This window comes from Cetorhinus maximus, chromosome 20, assembly GCF_964194155.1.
Source record: "Cetorhinus maximus chromosome 20, sCetMax3.hap1.1, whole genome shotgun sequence".
Taxonomy (NCBI): domain Eukaryota; kingdom Metazoa; phylum Chordata; class Chondrichthyes; order Lamniformes; family Cetorhinidae; genus Cetorhinus; species Cetorhinus maximus.
The window spans coordinates 59,579,276-59,597,978 of record NC_135898.1 but is presented as its reverse complement, the minus strand read 5'-3'; the positions used below and the strand labels follow the sequence as shown (position 1 = coordinate 59,597,978).

The 18,703-nt window shown below is 41.3% G+C and overlaps 1 protein-coding gene across 1 annotated transcript in view; it reads right to left on the bottom strand.

Moving 5' to 3' along the window:
• The window catches only part of LOC144694412 (uncharacterized), a 296,780-nt gene that overhangs the window by 54,254 nt on the left and 223,823 nt on the right, over nt 1-18,703 (bottom strand). Inside the window, exons 19-20 of the mRNA XM_078564775.1 lie at nt 7,694-7,754; nt 7,013-7,238 (exon numbers count right to left, since the gene is read on the bottom strand). Of these exons, the coding sequence (XP_078420901.1) occupies nt 7,013-7,238; nt 7,694-7,754 (287 nt within the window). The remainder of the gene's footprint in view (nt 1-7,012; nt 7,239-7,693; nt 7,755-18,703) is intronic.

The following is an 18,703-nucleotide window of genomic DNA, read 5'->3' as shown; positions in this document are numbered from 1 at the left end:
TCAGAAACTCTGCTATTTTTTCCTCTTGGTTCTTTTAACAGCCTAGGATGTATTTCAGCCAGACCTGGGAACTTATCCACTTGCAATGATGTAAAAACTGTTTAATATTTCCCCTCACACTACATTATCTACATCATCTAATACTTCACACTCCTCCTCCCTTATTGCAATGTCTCTATCATCTCTCTCTTTTGTGAAAACAGACACAAGGTATTCACTAAGAATCATGCCTACATCCTCTGCCTCCACACGCAGATTACCGCTATGGTCCCTAATTAGCCCTCCACTTTCATAGAGGCCACCTGGAAAAACAGATGTCTGGCAATCTGTTCAGCCTGCTTCTGTTGATACAGTTGCCAGGTGGGCTCATTGCAAATGCTTGGCTGAGCACCAAGAATGACTAATGGACTCAGTTTAACAGGGGTTTGTTTACACAGTTGCAAATGGGACAGCTAGCTTTGTCTAACTTTGTCTTTATTACTTTTTATTTACTTGAATTTTCTTTGGAGTGTTTTTTTAATGCCTGTGCATTTATTTACATAAGATTAAAGGTGTTCTCTACCTGTGTTTGACTGACAGATTGTGGAGAGGTGTAGTGTTTTTCAAAGGGACTTTGAATTGGCTGTTTTCTTTCAATTGAGCATTTCAAAGACTTGCCATGTTATTATATGGTTCATTTTTTATGTACCTAGTGCATAATTGGTGAGTGGGCATAGGAGATTTGAGGGGGCATGAAATTGGCATGGGGGTGGGTGGGGTTGAGGGCTCGAGGGTCTAACAACCATGAAAACAATTGGACTGATGATCTAAATACAGGCCTCACCCACTTCCACTACCACCTCGGGTCTGTCTCTGAAGGCAGTGAGCCCGTCTCCAACCCATGCCCACCTCCCTGATATGAAAATAGGGCAGCCAGGTTCCTCCAAGATCACAGAATTGGGAAATTTACCAACTCCCAAAACCCTGTCTCCATGACAAAAATCCAGCCCAGAGTGTAGGGTTAATGGGTATGTGCTCAAATTGGCAGCACATGACTAGTGGTGTTTACCAGGCATCTGTACTGAGGCCACAGCTTTTCAATATGTTTGTAAATGGCTTGGATGAAGGAATAGAGAGCCATACATTCAAGTTTGGTAACAACACTAAGTTAGCTGGTGCTGCAGGTGGGAGCAGAAAGTTGCAAAGGAACATTGATAGGTTAAGTGAGTAGACAAGATGGACTTCAATGTGTGAAAATATGAGGTCATCCACTTTCGACGTCAAAGAGATAGATTTCAAATATTTACAATCTACATCAATGATTTGGGTGGAGGGACCAAATATACGGTAGCTAAATTTGCCGATGACAGCAAGATAGGTAGGAAAATAAGTAGTCAAGAAGAAATAGAGAGCCTGCAAAAGAATGTAGGTAGATTAAGTGAGTGGGCAAAAACTTAGCAGATGAAGTATAATGTGGGAAAATGTGAACTTGTCCACTTTGGCAGGAAGAATAGAAAAGCAGTACTCTATTTAAATGGAGAGATATTGCAGAACTCAGTGGTACAGAGGGATCTGGGTGTCCTGGTATACGAATCACAAAAAGTTAGTATGCAGGTACAGCAAGTGATTAAGAAGGCAATTGGAATGTTGGTATTTACTGCAAAGGGAATGGGATATCAAAGTAGGGAAGTTTTACTGCAGCTGTACAGTTCCACATCTGGAATACTGTGTACAGTTTTGGTCTCCTTATTTGAAAAATTAGAAGCAGTTCAGAGAAGGTTCACTTGACTCATTCCTAGGGTGAAGGGCTTACCTAATGAAAAAAGATTGGACAGGTTAAGCCTATACCCATTGGGGTGTATGAGAATGAGAGGTGTTCTTATTGAAATACATAAGATCCTGAGGGGATTTGATAAGGTAAATATTGGCAAGATATTTCCACTTGTGGAACAGACTAAGAACCAGGGGACACAGTTTAAGAATAAGAAGTCTATCATTTAATTTGGATATCAGGAGAAGTTTTTTCTCCCAAAGGGTTGTTAGTATGTAGAATTCTCTTCACCAGAACGTAGTGGAGGCAGGGTCATTGAATTTATTCAAGGCAGAGTTAGACAGGTTTTTGGTAGACAAGGGACTCAAGGGTTATGGGGGGCAGACGGCAAAGTATCGTTGAGACACAACCAGCTCAGGCATGATCTTACTGAATGGTGGAGCAGGCTCGAAGGGCTGAATGGCCTACTCCTGGTCGTAAGCCCTATGTTCCTATCAGGGTATTTTCTAAACAGCAAGAAGCGAGGAACTGTAGATAAGCGGGAAAATTAAGGGGTCCATGTACAGAAATCACTAAAAACTAGTGGACAGGTTCAAAAAATAAGCCAAAAGGCGATTACAATGTTGCTTTTTAACCTGAAGATGGCTGAAATACAAAGGGTGCAAGCTGTACAGGGTTCTGGTTGGACCCCATTTAGAATACCACATTCAATTGTGAGCACCAAACTTCAGAAAGGTTATATTAGCCATGGGGGGATGATGTGTAAACTCAGTAGAACGATAACAGGCTAAAAGAGTTCAACTTTGAGGACATGTTACGCAGACTAGGCTTGCATTCCCTTTAACATAAAATATTAAAGAGTGATCAAATTAAGGTGTCTGAGATGACTAAAGAACGTGATACAATAGAGAAACTATCTCCTCTAGTAGGAGAATCCAGAAAAAGGGGGTGTAACTAAAATGAAAAAAAAAACCCATGCCTACTGATCTACATTGGCTCCTAGTTAAGCGATGCCTCAATTTTAAAATTCTCATCCTTGTTTCCAATCCCTCCATGATCTCACCCCACTCTATCTCAGTGATCTCCTCCAGCCCTACAACCCTCAGAGATACAGTATCTCTGCTCCTCTAATTCTGGTGTCTTCAGCATCCCTGATTTTAATTGCTCCAGTAGAGTATAAATTTAGCATAGTGGAACACACACTGACACCAAGACACAACGGGACAAACTTCAGCCTATTTTTGGGTGCAAAAAACATCAATTCCAAAGCATCAAGACACTCAACTGACATATGTTCTGAAATGGTCCTTCTATCTGTGGACTTTAGGCGTGGGACTTGGTTAGTAGACAGACTGCAGTCATACTCTGGTATCTGCTTAACACTTGTTTATTAGTAATACATCTAACAGAGTAGGCATGTTGCTCTTAGGCATGGTGCTCCAACTCTCTATCTTGAGAGAGAGTCTAACACATAGCTGACTGGTGTCAATACTACATCATCATGTGCCTCATGGATTTGCATATCATTTCTGTTAACCCTTTATACCAGAATTTATGCTGGAATGATGTGCATATAGGTTCAAATGATATTGAAGCATTTATGGCGGCAGTTTGCAAGAGCCGTAATGCCAGTTCTTATGATCTGCCACAAACTTGACCAGTTTTTTGGGTTTTTCTCTTGCCACCAACATGTAACTGTAAGGGCAATTCTTTTTAAACTCACCTTTATGAGGAACAAAGAAGGCAGGAGTGTTCCTTGGTTCCACAGAAATACAGTGGGCTGCAGCCAGCCCATGCTAGTAAATTCTCATTCACTTATTCCACAACAGCCACCACCCCCCATCTGTCTTGTTTCATTTCTTGTTTAAATGATGCACACAGGCCGTCAACATTGTAGCCGAGCTAACTTTACTGATAACACATTTTCCTAACATGAACACATGTCGGCAGTGTCTGAACTCTAACAAATGCTATCTGACCGTCAACCTCTAGGTCAGGTGACCCCATATATAGAATAGAGCACCGTACAATATCTAATACTGGAGTCCACAACCACAATCAACTATTATCATGATATTTCCCTTCTTTAAGAAAAAACTTTTATACAACTCAAGTACAGAAAGTGTCTTATCTATTCTTTCTTGGTCTGTTTTAATCAGTTTGCTTTGCCTTTTACTCATCTCTGTATCGCTGTGGGTTTTTTTCACAATTCTTCCACTGGATGTTCTGAATGATGACAGAGGTGATTTTGAAGGACAAGGGGCCTTCTCCAACTCTTTGTCACTATCACCCCTTGGATAGCTTTCAGGACTCTCAGGCTTTGTCTGGTTATTTGTTGCTTCACTGGTGCATTTTGCTTTTTGATCTTCAGCTGCACTTTCTGGTTCAGAGCAGGGTTGCATTTCATTTGTTTTCCATAAGAATTTCCAGTTTCTCCTGCACTGTTGTCCATTTGGATTCTACACTATGTAAGACCTTGGTTGTCCTGTGATTGCTGTGCCAACAGCAGGATTCCCAATCCCTTCATGCTGAATCCTCACTGTCTCTCCCATGTCCAGGTCAGGCAGAGGCCGGACACCTCAATCAAAGTACTGTTTCTGCTTCTGCTGTCTCAGTTTGAGCAGGTGCTGCATGCTGTAGTTCACTGGCTGTGGAAATAACAGTTGGGGTGCAGTTGGAAGCTTAGTTCTTAGTCTTCTCTCCATCAGGAGCTGTGCTGGAGGTGATCCAATGCCCTCTCATGGAGTATTCCTGAAATCCAACAGAGCCAGGTAGGAGTCTCTTCCATCCTCCTTTGTCTTCTTCAACTGGTGTTTTAAGGTCTGCGCGGTATGTCCCACCATTCTGTTGGATTGTGGATATTTGGGACTTGACATAGTGTGGCAAAACTCCCAGTCCTGTGCAAATTTGCGAAACTCAGTGCCTGAGAAGTGTGGACCGTTAACGGAGATGAGGCTTCAGGTATGCTGTGGCCATGATATTAAATGATTTATTACAGTGATGCTCTTACTAACATTTCCCAGCAGCACAAACACAAAAAACTTTGAGTAATAATTTACTGCCAGTAGCCTCTCATTGTTGTCAAATGTGAACAAGTCCACTCCAATTTTCTGCCAGGACCACTCTGGAACACTGTGTAGTTGAAGTGGTTCTTTTTGTTGTGAGTTATTGTATCTTTGGCACACTGCACACACATTCACCATTTCCCTGATTTGTGCTCCCATTCCAGGCCAATACATTACATCTCGAGCTCTTCTCCTGCATGTTTCTATGTCTAAGTGACTTTCACGTATGTGCTGCAGCATTTCTTTCCTCCGTGTTGCAGGAATTATGATATTTTCTCCCTTGAAAAGTATTCCTTCTGCTACATGAAGTTCCTCATGAAAGTTCCAGCACTCTTGTACAGCAGAAGGGGCTCCGCTTCAATGTGTGGGCCAGCCAGTTTGCACAATCTGCTACAGTTTTCTCAGGGTGGCGTCATTCTTGGTCACTTCTCTGATCTCATCCAGTTTGGTTACAGCCACAGGTAAGTTCTTTGTCAGCATGTGAACCTGTGCTTCCGTTTCTTTATCCTCTTCCTCCGTGACGGGCAGGTATGTACGTGGCAGAGTGTCTGAGATGTACATTTCCTTGCCCAGTTTGTATTTAACTCTGACCTGGTACTTCTGCAGATGCATTAGTAATCTTTGGATTCTTGGTGGTGCACCGTTCAGGGGCTTTTTAAGTATAGCTTCCAAAAGCTTATGATCAGACTCTGCCTCCGTATCTTTGCCATAGACAAACTGGTGGAAGCATTTTAGGCCAAACACAATTGCTAGCATTTCTTTCTCTATTTGGGCTTACCGCTGCTACGTTTCCATCATTGCCTTTGAAGTGTCTGCCACTGGTCATTTGCGATCCCGCAAATTATTCTATCTCGGATGAGTGATTCTTCAAGCTCTCCAAATTCACACAATTTAACTCATTTTCTCAGCTTAGTTACATACTAACTAATGTTGTCACTGTCTTATGCGCACGTAAAAAATTTATATCTTTCATACGTGATGTTTTTCTTAGGGCTGCAGTAGGCTTTGAACTTTTCCATTATTTCTTTCAAGTCATTTTGTTTCTCATCACTTTCAAACGTGAATGTGTTGTAGACTTCTAGGGCTGCTTCCCCTGCTACGCAAAGATGGAAGACTGTACCTAAGGGTCTTTTTTATCACTGCCCGTTGCTGTGAGGTACAGCTTGAATCGCTGCCAGAACCTCTTTCAGTTTTATGCAAGATTGCCTTCCAAACTGAGCTCTGTTGGTGGTTTCAGAAACTCCATTGTTGTGTTTAGTTTACTTCTGACACCATGTCTTGTTTCTTGTTTTATTTTAATGATGCACACTGGCCGTCGACATTGTAGCTGAGCTAACTTCCTAACACGAACACATATCTGTAGTGTCTGAATTCTATTAAGGCAGGCTCCAACATGTGCTATCTGACCTTCGACTCCCAGGTCAGGTGACCCCATATATTATGCAGAGTATCCTATAGTATCTAATACTGGAGTCCGCAACCGCAATCAGCTATTATCACAACACCATCCTCTCCAGGACCTACCTTACAGTCACAACTAGTATCTCAGGTGTCCCAAACTGGCGTGGCACAAGCCAGCGAGCTGCTGCTTCTGAATGCCCAGTTGGCATCCACAGCTTTCCAGAGTTATGGAGATGATGCCCACAATCCAATTTCTGATGAACCTTGGGCCTCTGTGGTTGCCCCAACCCTGATGGGCCTAAGATTCACCCACATCTCCTTTCACTGAAACTTTGCGAAATGGCAGAAACAGATGGAAACTCAGCAGAACTGGGTCTCACCTATTCTCTCGGTTCTGACTAGTGATCTACTAGACTAATGTCCTGGCCTTGATCAGAAATTCAAGTATACTGTGCTTGTGGAAGAACACTGAGGGCTAAAATCCTAATTTGTATCAATCTTCCAAAATGAAACGTCGGTATACACTGTTTACTCTCAGTTACATTTATCAGAACAGTAACTTATCCTGATTTCAAAAATGAAAAGCAGAAATAATTAGTGTACACTCCACAACACCCCACCTGCTGATATATAAGCAAAGGTCAGCAATACAGCAGAGGTGATTCAATTAAAAATCACACATGCTGTGTAACTCTGGTTTTATATAATGTATCCAATGAGAAATAACATGATTATATCCAGTCACCTATTTGTTGCCAAATTAAATTATAAATTTGTACAGCAGTTTGAAACTTACCTGCTGAAGAATAGTTCTCATTTACAAATTCAGAATTCTCATTTACGAATGCAGAAAGATCTGAAGGCTGGGGATAATCGGGTTTATCTTCTTCCAATTCACTTTGTATTCCAGAGTAGGACCATTTCTGGTTTGTCACTGAAGATGCCAGTTTCTCTTCATCAGTGGCATGTTCCACCGTGCCAATTACTTGTGGGGTCTCAGGGGTAGTAAGTGGGGTTGATTCCTAAAATGTAAGCATCAAAAATATTCATCTTGAAATCAAGCAGCATTACCAGCTTAAAGAATCTCTTTAGAAGGTATACTTGGTCTGTCAGGAGCTTGTAGCACAACCAAAGCATTATAAATTACAAACGCAAGCATTACTTTGCAAAATACTCATGTTCCTTTAGGAAAATGCTTATATCAAGCTTTTAAATCAGAATTTCTGGCTTCCAAGCTAGGATATCAAGGCTAACAAATATGTTGTACACTGTAACATTAAAACTGATAGAGTGTCAAAAAAAGACTAAAATTTAAGTCCACAGACTGTTTTATTACTCTTGAATTAACCTTTTGTACAGTTACAGCCCTCCTCCAACTCCCTCAATTACCCCTCCTGTCTCCTTCCATTTGTCCACAAAGTCAATGTAATACTGTAGTTAAGGGTTCTGGAATTAAGTTGAATCTATGTTTACTGACCTGCGAGGATGCTTCAGATAGTGAGGAACGCTTCGGGGATCTCTTCACCCTAAAAGTATTTCTGAAGATAGAAGCAATGCATTTAAAATCTTCAACTGAACCAACTATTACTTGAGAGCAGCCAAAAATACTTAAGCTCTGGTTAGCAGAATTTTAGATTGACAAGTAATGCCACTTAACAGCTTCAAGCCCCACAACCACAGAAACATGGTGAATATTTCTTTCATTATAAATTGTGTCCTTTCATAAATAACCATTTCAGAACATAATAAACAAGCTGGGATTGCTGAAGGAATTTGTTCACTGCTTTGCATATCAAAGACTAGCATATCTAGATCCATCCCAAAAACTTAGCAAGGAGTCCAGCTATCATAAAATCATAACCTATCCTGTGTATTGAGTCTGTCAAGGAGTTCAACTTGAAAATAAGTGAAATTATCAGCAAAGCTGGCCAAATTTTTATTTTTTTTAATAAAACTTGCAGCAGTATTGCTGCTTTGGAGCTTAAGAAACTAGTGGGAACTGCTGGACAGAATCACGGCATAAATAGAAATCAGAATGACCATCGGATCCAAATAACATCTTGCCTGGTCCACACAATGCAAGTACACTTAAAACTTTTTTTGGTAGGTGCCATTAGGCAACTTGAAAGGCCATTTCTGGCCAAGGTACAGCACAGGTGGAAATAAAAATAAACTGACTATGCTAATTTTTTTTTAAAAAGACAATGAAAGCATTAGGTAATAGATAAAACCAGGCAAATGCATCAGCAGCTCTGAAATGGCAGCATCAAGGCACACATGGAGCAGCTGCAAGCATGCTGGACACAGGGGATTTAGCTGTACCTACAACAGAGAATGATAGCTTCACTCCTTCTACAGTCCTGACACAAAGGTAGATCCATAGAAAAGAGACAATGAGCCAAAAAGAACTGACAAGGAGAATGTGGACAAGCAAAGGAAAGGTTCGTTAGGAAGTTGGACAAACTTTCTTAATGATAGACGTGTAGCTGGATTGTGTTTGTGAATTAATGACAAAGGGCAATCTGAGGAATGAGAGAATGCATACAAAAATCCCTCAGTAAAGCCAACCAATGCTCGAGGCTCCCAAATAAAAGGGTGGTGCCCATGATTACTATTTAATGCTGGTACTTAGAACTGCTCCACTGCAAAGTTCTGTTAGATCATTTGTAGTGTTGAAAATGAGTACCCAGGCTCAAATGTTTGCTGCTGGTGGAGGAACCAACATGTCACATGTTTTCAGAGGAATCTGTAAATATTCTTGCATATATGATCATTAATTGGACTGGATGGGGATTGGGTGGGGATATAAGGCAACAAGGAATCAGTGTGGGACCTAATCAGCTTTTTTGGTGGATCCTCCTTACAATATAATTGGCGAGCTCTCTATGCAGAACATACCCCGCTTAAGGTATCTTGACGACATGTATGTACAAAGTCGGGCAAGGAGTCCACTCGAAAAGTACCTTCCACAGTGGCTTAAGGGGAGCTGTATTTAGCACCAGAATCAAAAAGCAGCAGCTCTGTGGAGCTGCAGGCAATGACTGCAAAACATAAGGCAGCAACTAGATAACATTTCAAATTGAATTAAGTGCAAAACCCACATCAACTGCCTCCAAAAGCTTCACCCAACAACACAGGAGGATTCCGCATCACTGGAACTAGTCACCTGCAGACTTGTATCACAGGAGCAAAATCTGGAAATTGTCAGACTGTCAGAGAGGAAAACTGCATTGGGATCTGAATTGTATCATTTGACCCCTATGTGCATAAGTGTGAATATCCCTATCTGTTTCTGATGGGAGCTTTGGGAGACAGGTTGCTAGTCCACCTGTTAATTAGAATGGTTGTCAACCCAGCAGTAAGTTGTCATGACTATTTGCTGCCTGATTTTGGTTTCACTACTGCTATCTTAGTGCAACTGGGCAGTAATGGAACAAAAATTGCCACCACAATGATCAAAGCCAGTTAAATTATTCAGACTAAATCTGGAGTTATCAGTGATTAGCATCGTGTAATAAAACTAAAATTTAATTGAGAGCTTCAAATTGTAAACCATAAGAGTGAACTTGAGACTTTTTTTATAGATATTCAGTGAGGCCAGAAATAAAACTGAAGACTTGAACAAAACCTTCATTCTGGTTGGTAATATAGTTGAAATGTAAGTTAAAAGGACAGCAAAAGTCACTGATTAGAAACTGAGCCTATTGTGATGTCTTTCTGACAACCTGGTAATTGCTTTAGTGTTCACAGCAGGGTTAAATAAGGGAAGTCACTTTGAAGATGAAGAATTTATATTAGCACCATAGCATTACAATCATTGCCAATGTCAGAATAATTCCTTGGAGCGTAGAAGGATGAGGGGAGATTTGATAGAAGTTTACAAAATTATGAGGGGTATAGACAGAGTAAATGCGAGTGGGCTCCTTCCACTTAGATTAGGAGAGATAAACACGAGAGGACATGGCTTTAGGGTGAAAGAGGAGAGGTTTAGGGGGAACATTAGGGGGAACTTCTTCACTCAGAGAGTGGTGAGAGTGTGGAACGAGCTGCCATCTGACGTGATAAATGTGGGCTCACATTTAAGAATAAATTGGATAGATAAATGGATGGGAGAGGTCTGGAGGGTTATGGACTGGGTGCAGGTCAATGGGATTAGCGGAATAATATTTCGGCACAGACTAGAAGGGCCGAATGGCCTGTTTTCTGTGCTGTAGTGTTCTATGGTTCTATGTCCTCAATATGAACTGGAAACCATGCCATATATACATTCTTAGTGCAGTTTATTCCCTCTGGTATTGTTCTCAACAGAAATATTGTAGCTTAATAAGTCTCCTGTGAGAATGATGTATTCGCACAAAAATTAGAATACTTTCCATTGAATTCTGAATCTATGTTGTAACCAGGTTTACAGTTTAGTGAACACAATCTTAAAATGACAGAGGCTATACAGAGCATGCTGCTGTCTCAAATGGATCACATACTATGGAAATCAAATTCATCATTTCTTCCTGACACAGGCATTTAAAAACATTTTCATTTTAAAAATAAGTGTTATTGAATTGTTCAAACATTGCACATTACAGTTGTCCTCAACAAAAACTTGTATTTGCATAGCACCTTTAACAAGGTAAAACATTCCAAGGCACTTCACAGGAGTAGTATCAAACAAAATTTGACACTGAATGAGATCTCAGCAGAAATGATTAAAAATTTGGTCAAAGAGTTTTAAGCAGTAAGGCGGAATGTGCAGCAGAGAGGAGAGCGAGTTAGGCAGGGAGCTTGAGGCCCAGGCAGTTTAAGACATGGCTGTTAATGGTGAAAGACTAAAATCGGGGATTCTCAAGAGACCAAAATGGCCTGGTGGCGGGAAGATATCGGGCATGTCACCCAATGCCAAACCACATCAAGTTTCCCGCCTTCCTGCTTCCAAGCTCATAAAATTCCGGCCCTCGTCTCATTATTTCAAATGAGATAAAGTTGTGCATAACATTTGTATTGTTTTTATTGATTTGGGAATCATAAAGGTTTCAAAGGAGTGCTTGGTTGCATTTAAACATTTATTGGTAGTTAAAGTGTTGAGTGTTTCTTATTTAGCATGTCATTCATAGTGTGTACAAGCAATGTGCATCAGTGGTGGTGGAGGGAGTGAATGGTTGTGGGTAGGGTGCAAATCAAGTGGGCTGTTTTGTCCTGGATGGTGTCAAGCTACTTGAGTGTTGTTGGAACTGCACTCATCCAGGCAAGTGGAGAGTACTCCATCCTCCTGACTTGTGCCTTATATATGGTGGACAGGCTTTGGGGAATCAGGAGGTGAGTTACTTGCTGCAGGATTCTGAGCCTCTGACCTGCTCTTGTAGTCACACTATTAATATAGCTAGATACGCTCAGTTTCTGGTTAATGGTAAGCCCCAGGATGTTGATAGTGGGTTACTGATGGTAATGCCATTGAATGTCAAGGGGTGATGGTTAGGTTCTCTCTTGTTGGGAGATGGTCATTGCCTGACACTTGTGTGTCATGAATGTTACTTGCCATTTGTCAGCCCAAGCCTGGATATTGTCCAGGTCTTGCTGCATTTGGACGTGGACTGCTTCAGTATCTGAGGAGTCGCGAATGGTGCTGAACATTGTGCAATCATCAGTAAACATTCCCACTTCTGACCTTATGACAGAGGGAAGGTCATTGATGAAGCAGCTGAAGATGGCTGGTCTGTGGACACTACCCTGAGTAACTTCTGCAGTGATGTCCTGGAACTGAGATAATTGACCTCCAACAACCACAACCATCTTCCTCTGTGCTAGGTATGACTGCAACCAGCGGAGAGCTTTCCCCCTGATTCCCATTGACTCCAGTTTTGCTAGGGTTCCTTGATACCACACTCGGTTAAATGCTGCCTTCATGTCAAGGGCAGACACTCTCACCTCACCTCTGGAGTTCAGCTCTTTTGTCCGAGTGACCCTGGCAGAACCCAAACTGAGCATCACTGAGCAGGTTATTGCTAAGGAAATGCTGTTTGATAGTACTGTTGATGACCCCTTCCATCACTTTACTGATGATCGAGAGTAGATTGAGGGGAGGTAATCAGGCGGGTTGGATTTGTCCTGTTTTTTGTGTACAGGACATACCTGGGCAATTTTCACATCACTGGGTAGATGCCAATGTTGTAGTTGTACTGGAACAGCTTGGCAAGTTCTGGAGCACAGGTCTTCAGTAATATTGCTGGAATATTGTCATGGCCCGTAGCCTTTGCAGTATTCATTGCCTTTAGCTCTTTCTTTCACAGAGTGAATCGAATTGGCTGAAGACTGGCATCTTTGATGCTGGGGACCTCCAGAGGAGGCCGAGATGGATCATCCACTCAACACTTCTGGCTAAAGTTGTTGCAAAAGCTTCAGCCTCATCTTTTGCATTGATGTGCTGGGCTCCTCCATCATTGAGGATGGGAATATTTGTGGAGCCTCCTCCCCCAGTGAGTTGTTTAATTCCACAACCATTCACAACTGGATGTGGCAGGACTGCAGAGTTAGATCTGATCCATTGGCTGTGAAATCGCTTAGCTCTGTCTATCATTTGCGATTTCCGCTGTTGGCACGCAAGTATGTTGAGGTTTCACCAGATTGACACCTCATTTTTAGGTATGCTTGGTGCTGCTTCTGGCATGCCCTCCTGCACTCTTGTTGAACCAGGGTTGATCCCCTGGCTTGATGGTAATGGTAGAGTGCAGGACATGCCAGGCCATGAGCTTACAGATTGTGCTTGAGTACAATTCTGCTGCTGCTGATGGCCCACAGCGCCTCATGGTTGACCAGTTGAGTTGCTAGATCTGTTTGTATCTATCCCATTTAGCACGGTGGTAGTGCCATACAACACGATGGAGGGTATCCTTAATGTGAAGGCGTGACTTCATCTCCACAAGGACTGTGCGGTGGTCACTCCTACTGATACTGTCTTGGACAGATGCATCTGCGGCAGGCAGGTTGGTGAGAATGAGGTCAAGTATGTTTTGTCCTCTTGTTGGTTCCCTCACCACCTGCCTCAGACCTAGTCTAGCAGCTATGTCCTTTAGGACTTGGCCAGCTCGGTCTGTAGTGGTGTTACCAAGCCACTCTTGGTGATGGACATTGAAGTCCCCCATCCAGGGTACATAGAGTACATTCTGCGCCCTTTCCACCCTCAGTGCTTCCTCCAAGTGGTGTTCAACATGGAGGAGTAGTGATGTTCAACATGGAGGAGTAATGATTCATCAGCTGAGGTGGTGGGGGATTGTGGTGTGGTAGCAGGACAGTATGTGGTAATTAGCAGGTTTCCTTACCCATGTTTGACCTGATGTCATGAAACTTCATGGGGTCTGGAGCTGATGTTGATGACTCCCATGGCAACTCCTTCCTGACTGTATACACCTGTGTCACCACCTCTGCTGGGTCTGTCCAGCTGGTGGGACAGGACATACCCAGGGATGGCGATAGTGATGTCTAGGGCATTGTCTGTAATGTATGCTTCCATGAATATGACTATGTCAGGCTGTTGCTTGACTAGTCTGTGAGACAGCTCTCCCAATTTTGGCACAAGCCCCCAGATGTTAGTGAGGAGGACTTTGCAGGATCAACAGGGTTGAGTTTGTCGTTGTCTTTCCAGTGCCTAGATCAATTCTAGGTCGTCCGTCTGCTTTCATTTCTTATTGATTTTCTAGTGGTTTGATACAATTGAGTGGCTTGGTAGGCCATTTTGGAGGGCAGTTAAAATTCACATGTAGGCCAGAACAGGTAAGGATGGCAAATTTTCTTTCCTAAAGGACATTAGTGAAGCAGATGGGTTTTTACGACAATCGACAATGGTTTCATGGTCATCTTTAGACTTTTAATTCCAGATTTTTATTGATTGAATTCAATTTCCACCATCTGCTGTGGTGGAACCTGATTGGAACCCAGGTCCCCAGAGGATTAGCCTAGGTGTCTGGATTACTAGTCAAGTGACAATACCACCACGCCACTGCCCAGTTGTTATGAAAAGTCTTTAAAGTGTGTAATTCTACTTTTGTATCTGTCAAATATTAACTGTTAGAATGGGATGTATCACTGTCCTGAAGTGAGCATGATGCAAGAATGGCAAACAACTGTGAGAAATGGAAACAAAAGCAAACCTCAAATATTCTGCACATTAAATGAATCTGCTCAGATAAAGGAGCAGTTTACAAGTAAAAATCAAATTCTCCTATACATTCTCCTGAAATCAGCATCTAGTAAAATAAACAGATCTAACCAAATCCAAAAATTCTGCACTTGAAGTAAAATTCAAACTGGCCATCTTATATATAAAGATACATTTCCACACATTACACACCCACACAAAATGTGCTCATGCAATGCAGTTCCACCACAATCATTTTTGTTTCTGTTTCTATAATCATTGTGAAATAACTTTTATACCCATCGTATCAATTGCCTAAGGAAGTGTCAGGTAAGTCACAAGGAAGATGCTTTGGAAGAGCCTTGCACTTAAGAGGCAGTGGAAGGAACAGGGGTGGTGGAATCCCAGGGCAGTGGAAGCCTAAACTTTCCTTACTGGGCCCGGAAATTGCCGCAATTGAGTGGGATATAGGCAGGAAGGCAGAGTTAAAATTGTTCTCATCTCTTAGATCGAGTTACATCAAACTTAGAAATTCAAAAAAAAAAGTAACTTTTTTCGAACTGTCCAGGATTTTTCTCTGATATTCTCAGAATAGGCAAATCGTTCTATAGAAAATAATTTCAGTTAGTTCTAACTATATTTTGCATATGACTTCTCAAGATCTGTAATTAGTTATTCTGTAATTAGTTAAAGACAATAAAGAAAAAATAATGACCACAACTCGATAAGGAAAGAAGTCATAATGTGCTATGATACTGTGCTTGAGGTAATTGATTCTATAAACATTCCTATTATATGTTCTTAAGACAGTCTTTCTCTCCTGATATTCTTACTATATTCAAAATTAAAGTTCATCACAATCTGCCAGCCCTAAATTCTTTCTCCAGGATCTTAACACTCAACAATTTGTTCAAAAGTAATTTTCTCAAAACATGGATTATTGCAAAAATTCCAAGTCCATGTTGAGATTTTATTTTGTTAAAATGTAACATTCTCCTTCCTAGTCTCCTCCCCACTGTGTTACTGAAAATAAAGATGATTAAAGTCAAAAATTTAATTTACCTTAGGCCTTAATTTTAATAATTCCAGATTATTTAATAATCCATCTTAAACAAATTGATTGTTGTATCACTGAACAAGCAGAATCACATAGGATAGGAGATCAATAATGATGAGGCCAAGCAACAGAGCTGATTCCACTCATTTTCCTGACAGAAGTTTTAAGCAAGTGTGGCTTTGTACAGATATGTAAAAAAAAAACAATTAACTTATCAGAATATCATTTTTTTAAACATCCTAGATCTGTCGAAGCTGCACTAATATTTTACCAGCCATTACCCCCCCTCCCCTGACTGGCCAATGCCCATTCTGACATCACAAAACATTGCATCAGATATTTGCAATCCTGAATACAGTAACAAGCTAAAAGGAGGTGTGCTGAGATGAACTGAGGTCATGCGTAATGTTTGCAGTTATCAGAAATAGTTTTGAATATTTTGATGTAAAATTGGAAATTGCTTATGATGAAAATGGAAGATGGAACGAGATAGACAAATAGACATAATATAGATCAAGACACAAGCAGAGAAGCAGTTACTGAAAGAGATGCTTAAAAAACATCTCCACCACACCATCCCACCACCACCCCCACTACCCTATCCCATGAGTGATACAATAGAAGGTCATCTGGTTCTATCCAGAATTGACTTGCTTTTCATTATACTTTGAAACCAATTTCTAGGACAGTTCAAAACTTTACCACTTCTAGATTCTTCTGTAGAAATAAAAATAGTCCAGGCAAATGTTTTCTTTAGTAACTGAACTGCAGTTTCTATGAAGTTTGAATTCTCCTTTTGTGCCAAACAATTCTTTTCCATCAACAACTCTCAATTCTACATTAACCCAGGCTTATACAAAACTTGGGGGGTGGTCTTATGGCTCAGTGAGTAGTGCCATTGCCTCTGAGCCAGAAGCTCCAGGTTCAAGTCCCACTCCAGGACTTGTTGGCCATGGGAGAAGTGTACATTACACAGGACAAGCAAGTTGATAATCAACATAGTAATCCTTCTAACACTCCCATGGCAGGTGGTAAAAGTGGAAGAGATTCCTGGTCAGCAATGCTTGCCACAGAGTGGTGCCCCTCAAGTTATAACCACTTGCCTTGTGTAACAATTAAAACATGAATGTCAACTATGGCTAATTGAAGATAGATACAAAACTTGAATATTGCTGTTTGAATGTAGCCTTAATGTCCTATTGAAAACCTGAGATATTCTATCAATTAATGTAATAGTTAATAAAGGTATTTCTGAATACCTTTAATTACATCAAATCATCTTATTGAATAAATAACACCAGGGTTATTTGAGCCACCAAAAAGGCAATACACCAATCATGATCAGACAAAATGGTGGAAGCTTAAGAGTAATTCCAGATAATTGTACAACATAATCACAATAGGATCTATGAAAATGAAATACTCATTAATAACTTGTCTATTGATCTAGCCACCAATTTAACATGTTAGAATTACTTTGTTCTAGAGCACCAACGCCCTTTTACGTCTATTCCGATGACCCCTGAAGATGGAAACACTTTTTACCCATGTTCACTATCATTCAAAACATATGACCCATTCAAGTTTCCAAGTTAATTCATGCCCTGTTGCAAGAAATGTTTATTCTGGAGCTGATATTCCTCATAAGAGGAAGAAAAGTTAAAATGGATGTTCCTGAATGTCCGGAATTGGAAGTTTCAAAAAGAATTGACATTCATGTCTGTTCCAGTTATTGGCCAACTTTTGATCAAATCTGAAACATTTTGGCTACCAGCTGATGAAGATGCTCAGTCTTCCTGGAAACCACAGGTTAAAATGTGTTCTCCAATCCTACAATCAGGCTATGAATTTCAGTAGTTCCCAATTGGATAACTGAAGGGAGAGCTCAAAAATGAAAGAAGAAACCCTCCCTGTGAAAACACCTACTGTGTGATCGTCACACTTTTGTTGGCTCAGCAACAAGGGTAGGCTAGCTTCTACGAAAAGGTGCGGGATACTTCAGGGTTTTCAGGGAAAAAAGGGAACGCCAATATAAAAGCAACATGGAACCATTCATGGGGGCATTTGCGAAGTCCCTCACTTTCCCATGTCATCAGTTCACCTCTGCTGAGCAGTATCAATACTGGAGCGAAGTTCAGTATGAAATGTCTGTAATTTGCTCATCTACCCTTCCTACCATAGCAGGTGTAATCTATTCCTCATCCCACTCTCGCAGGAAGAAGAAGGAGAAGGTGGAATATGAAAATAAAAAGATATTACAGATATACTAAGAGAAGAGAATGCTCACATTATCATAACTGTGAAGTTGAAATGATCTGGTGGCTTGAAATTAAAATGGAAGTTTAAAGGTTATTTTCTTCATGTAAAAGTCCTGTGTGTAATTAGCCAAGTCCACGAAGGAACATAGGCATCTCTCTCTGTTAGACAATTGGTTATAGCTTGAGGGGCACCAGTCTGCGTCAAGCATCGTTGACAAGCACTCTCCCACTCTTACCACCTGATGTGAACATATTGGAAGGATTAGCTGGTTGATTATCAACTTGTTTAGCTGCATCCCAGCACTCCTTCTGTGCCCAACAAGTCCCGGAGTAGGCTTGAACCCAAAGCTTCTTACTCAGAGGCAGGGGCATTATCTGCTGAGCCACATGACCCGTGTAAAAGTATGTGAATAGAACAAAGTTCATGTTTGACACCAAACACACACACATGAACTATACTCACAAATAGGAACCAAAGTTAACAGCCTTCTCTCTAATCTAATTTAGGGGTGCTTTGCATCAATTGTACTGTTCGCGACCACCGCGATCAGCTTGTTTTATTTGTTCATGGTTGTTGGCAACGCCAGCATTTACTGTCCATCCTAATTGCCCTTGAGGAGGTGGTGGTGAGCAACCTTCTTAAACCCACAGTGCAGTTGAGGGATTCCAGGATTTTGATCCACTGAAAGTGGAGGAAAAGCAATATATTTCCAAGTCAGGATGATGTGTGACTTGGAGGGGAACTTGCGGGTGTTCCCAAGTGCTTGCTGCCCTTGTCCTTCTAGGTGGTAGAGGTTGACGGTTTGGAAGGTGCTGTCGAAGAAGCCTTAATGATTTGCTGATGTGCATCTTGTAGATGTTGACACTGCTGTCATTGTGCACTGGTGGTGGATGGATTGTCAGTTTAAGGTGGTGAATGAGGTGCCAATCAAGAGGGCTGCTTTGACCTGGATGGTGTCCAGGAAAGTGAGGCATATTGCATCACACCCCTGATGTGCCTTGTAGTTAATGGACAGGCTTTGGGAAGTCAGGAGGTGAGTTACGTGC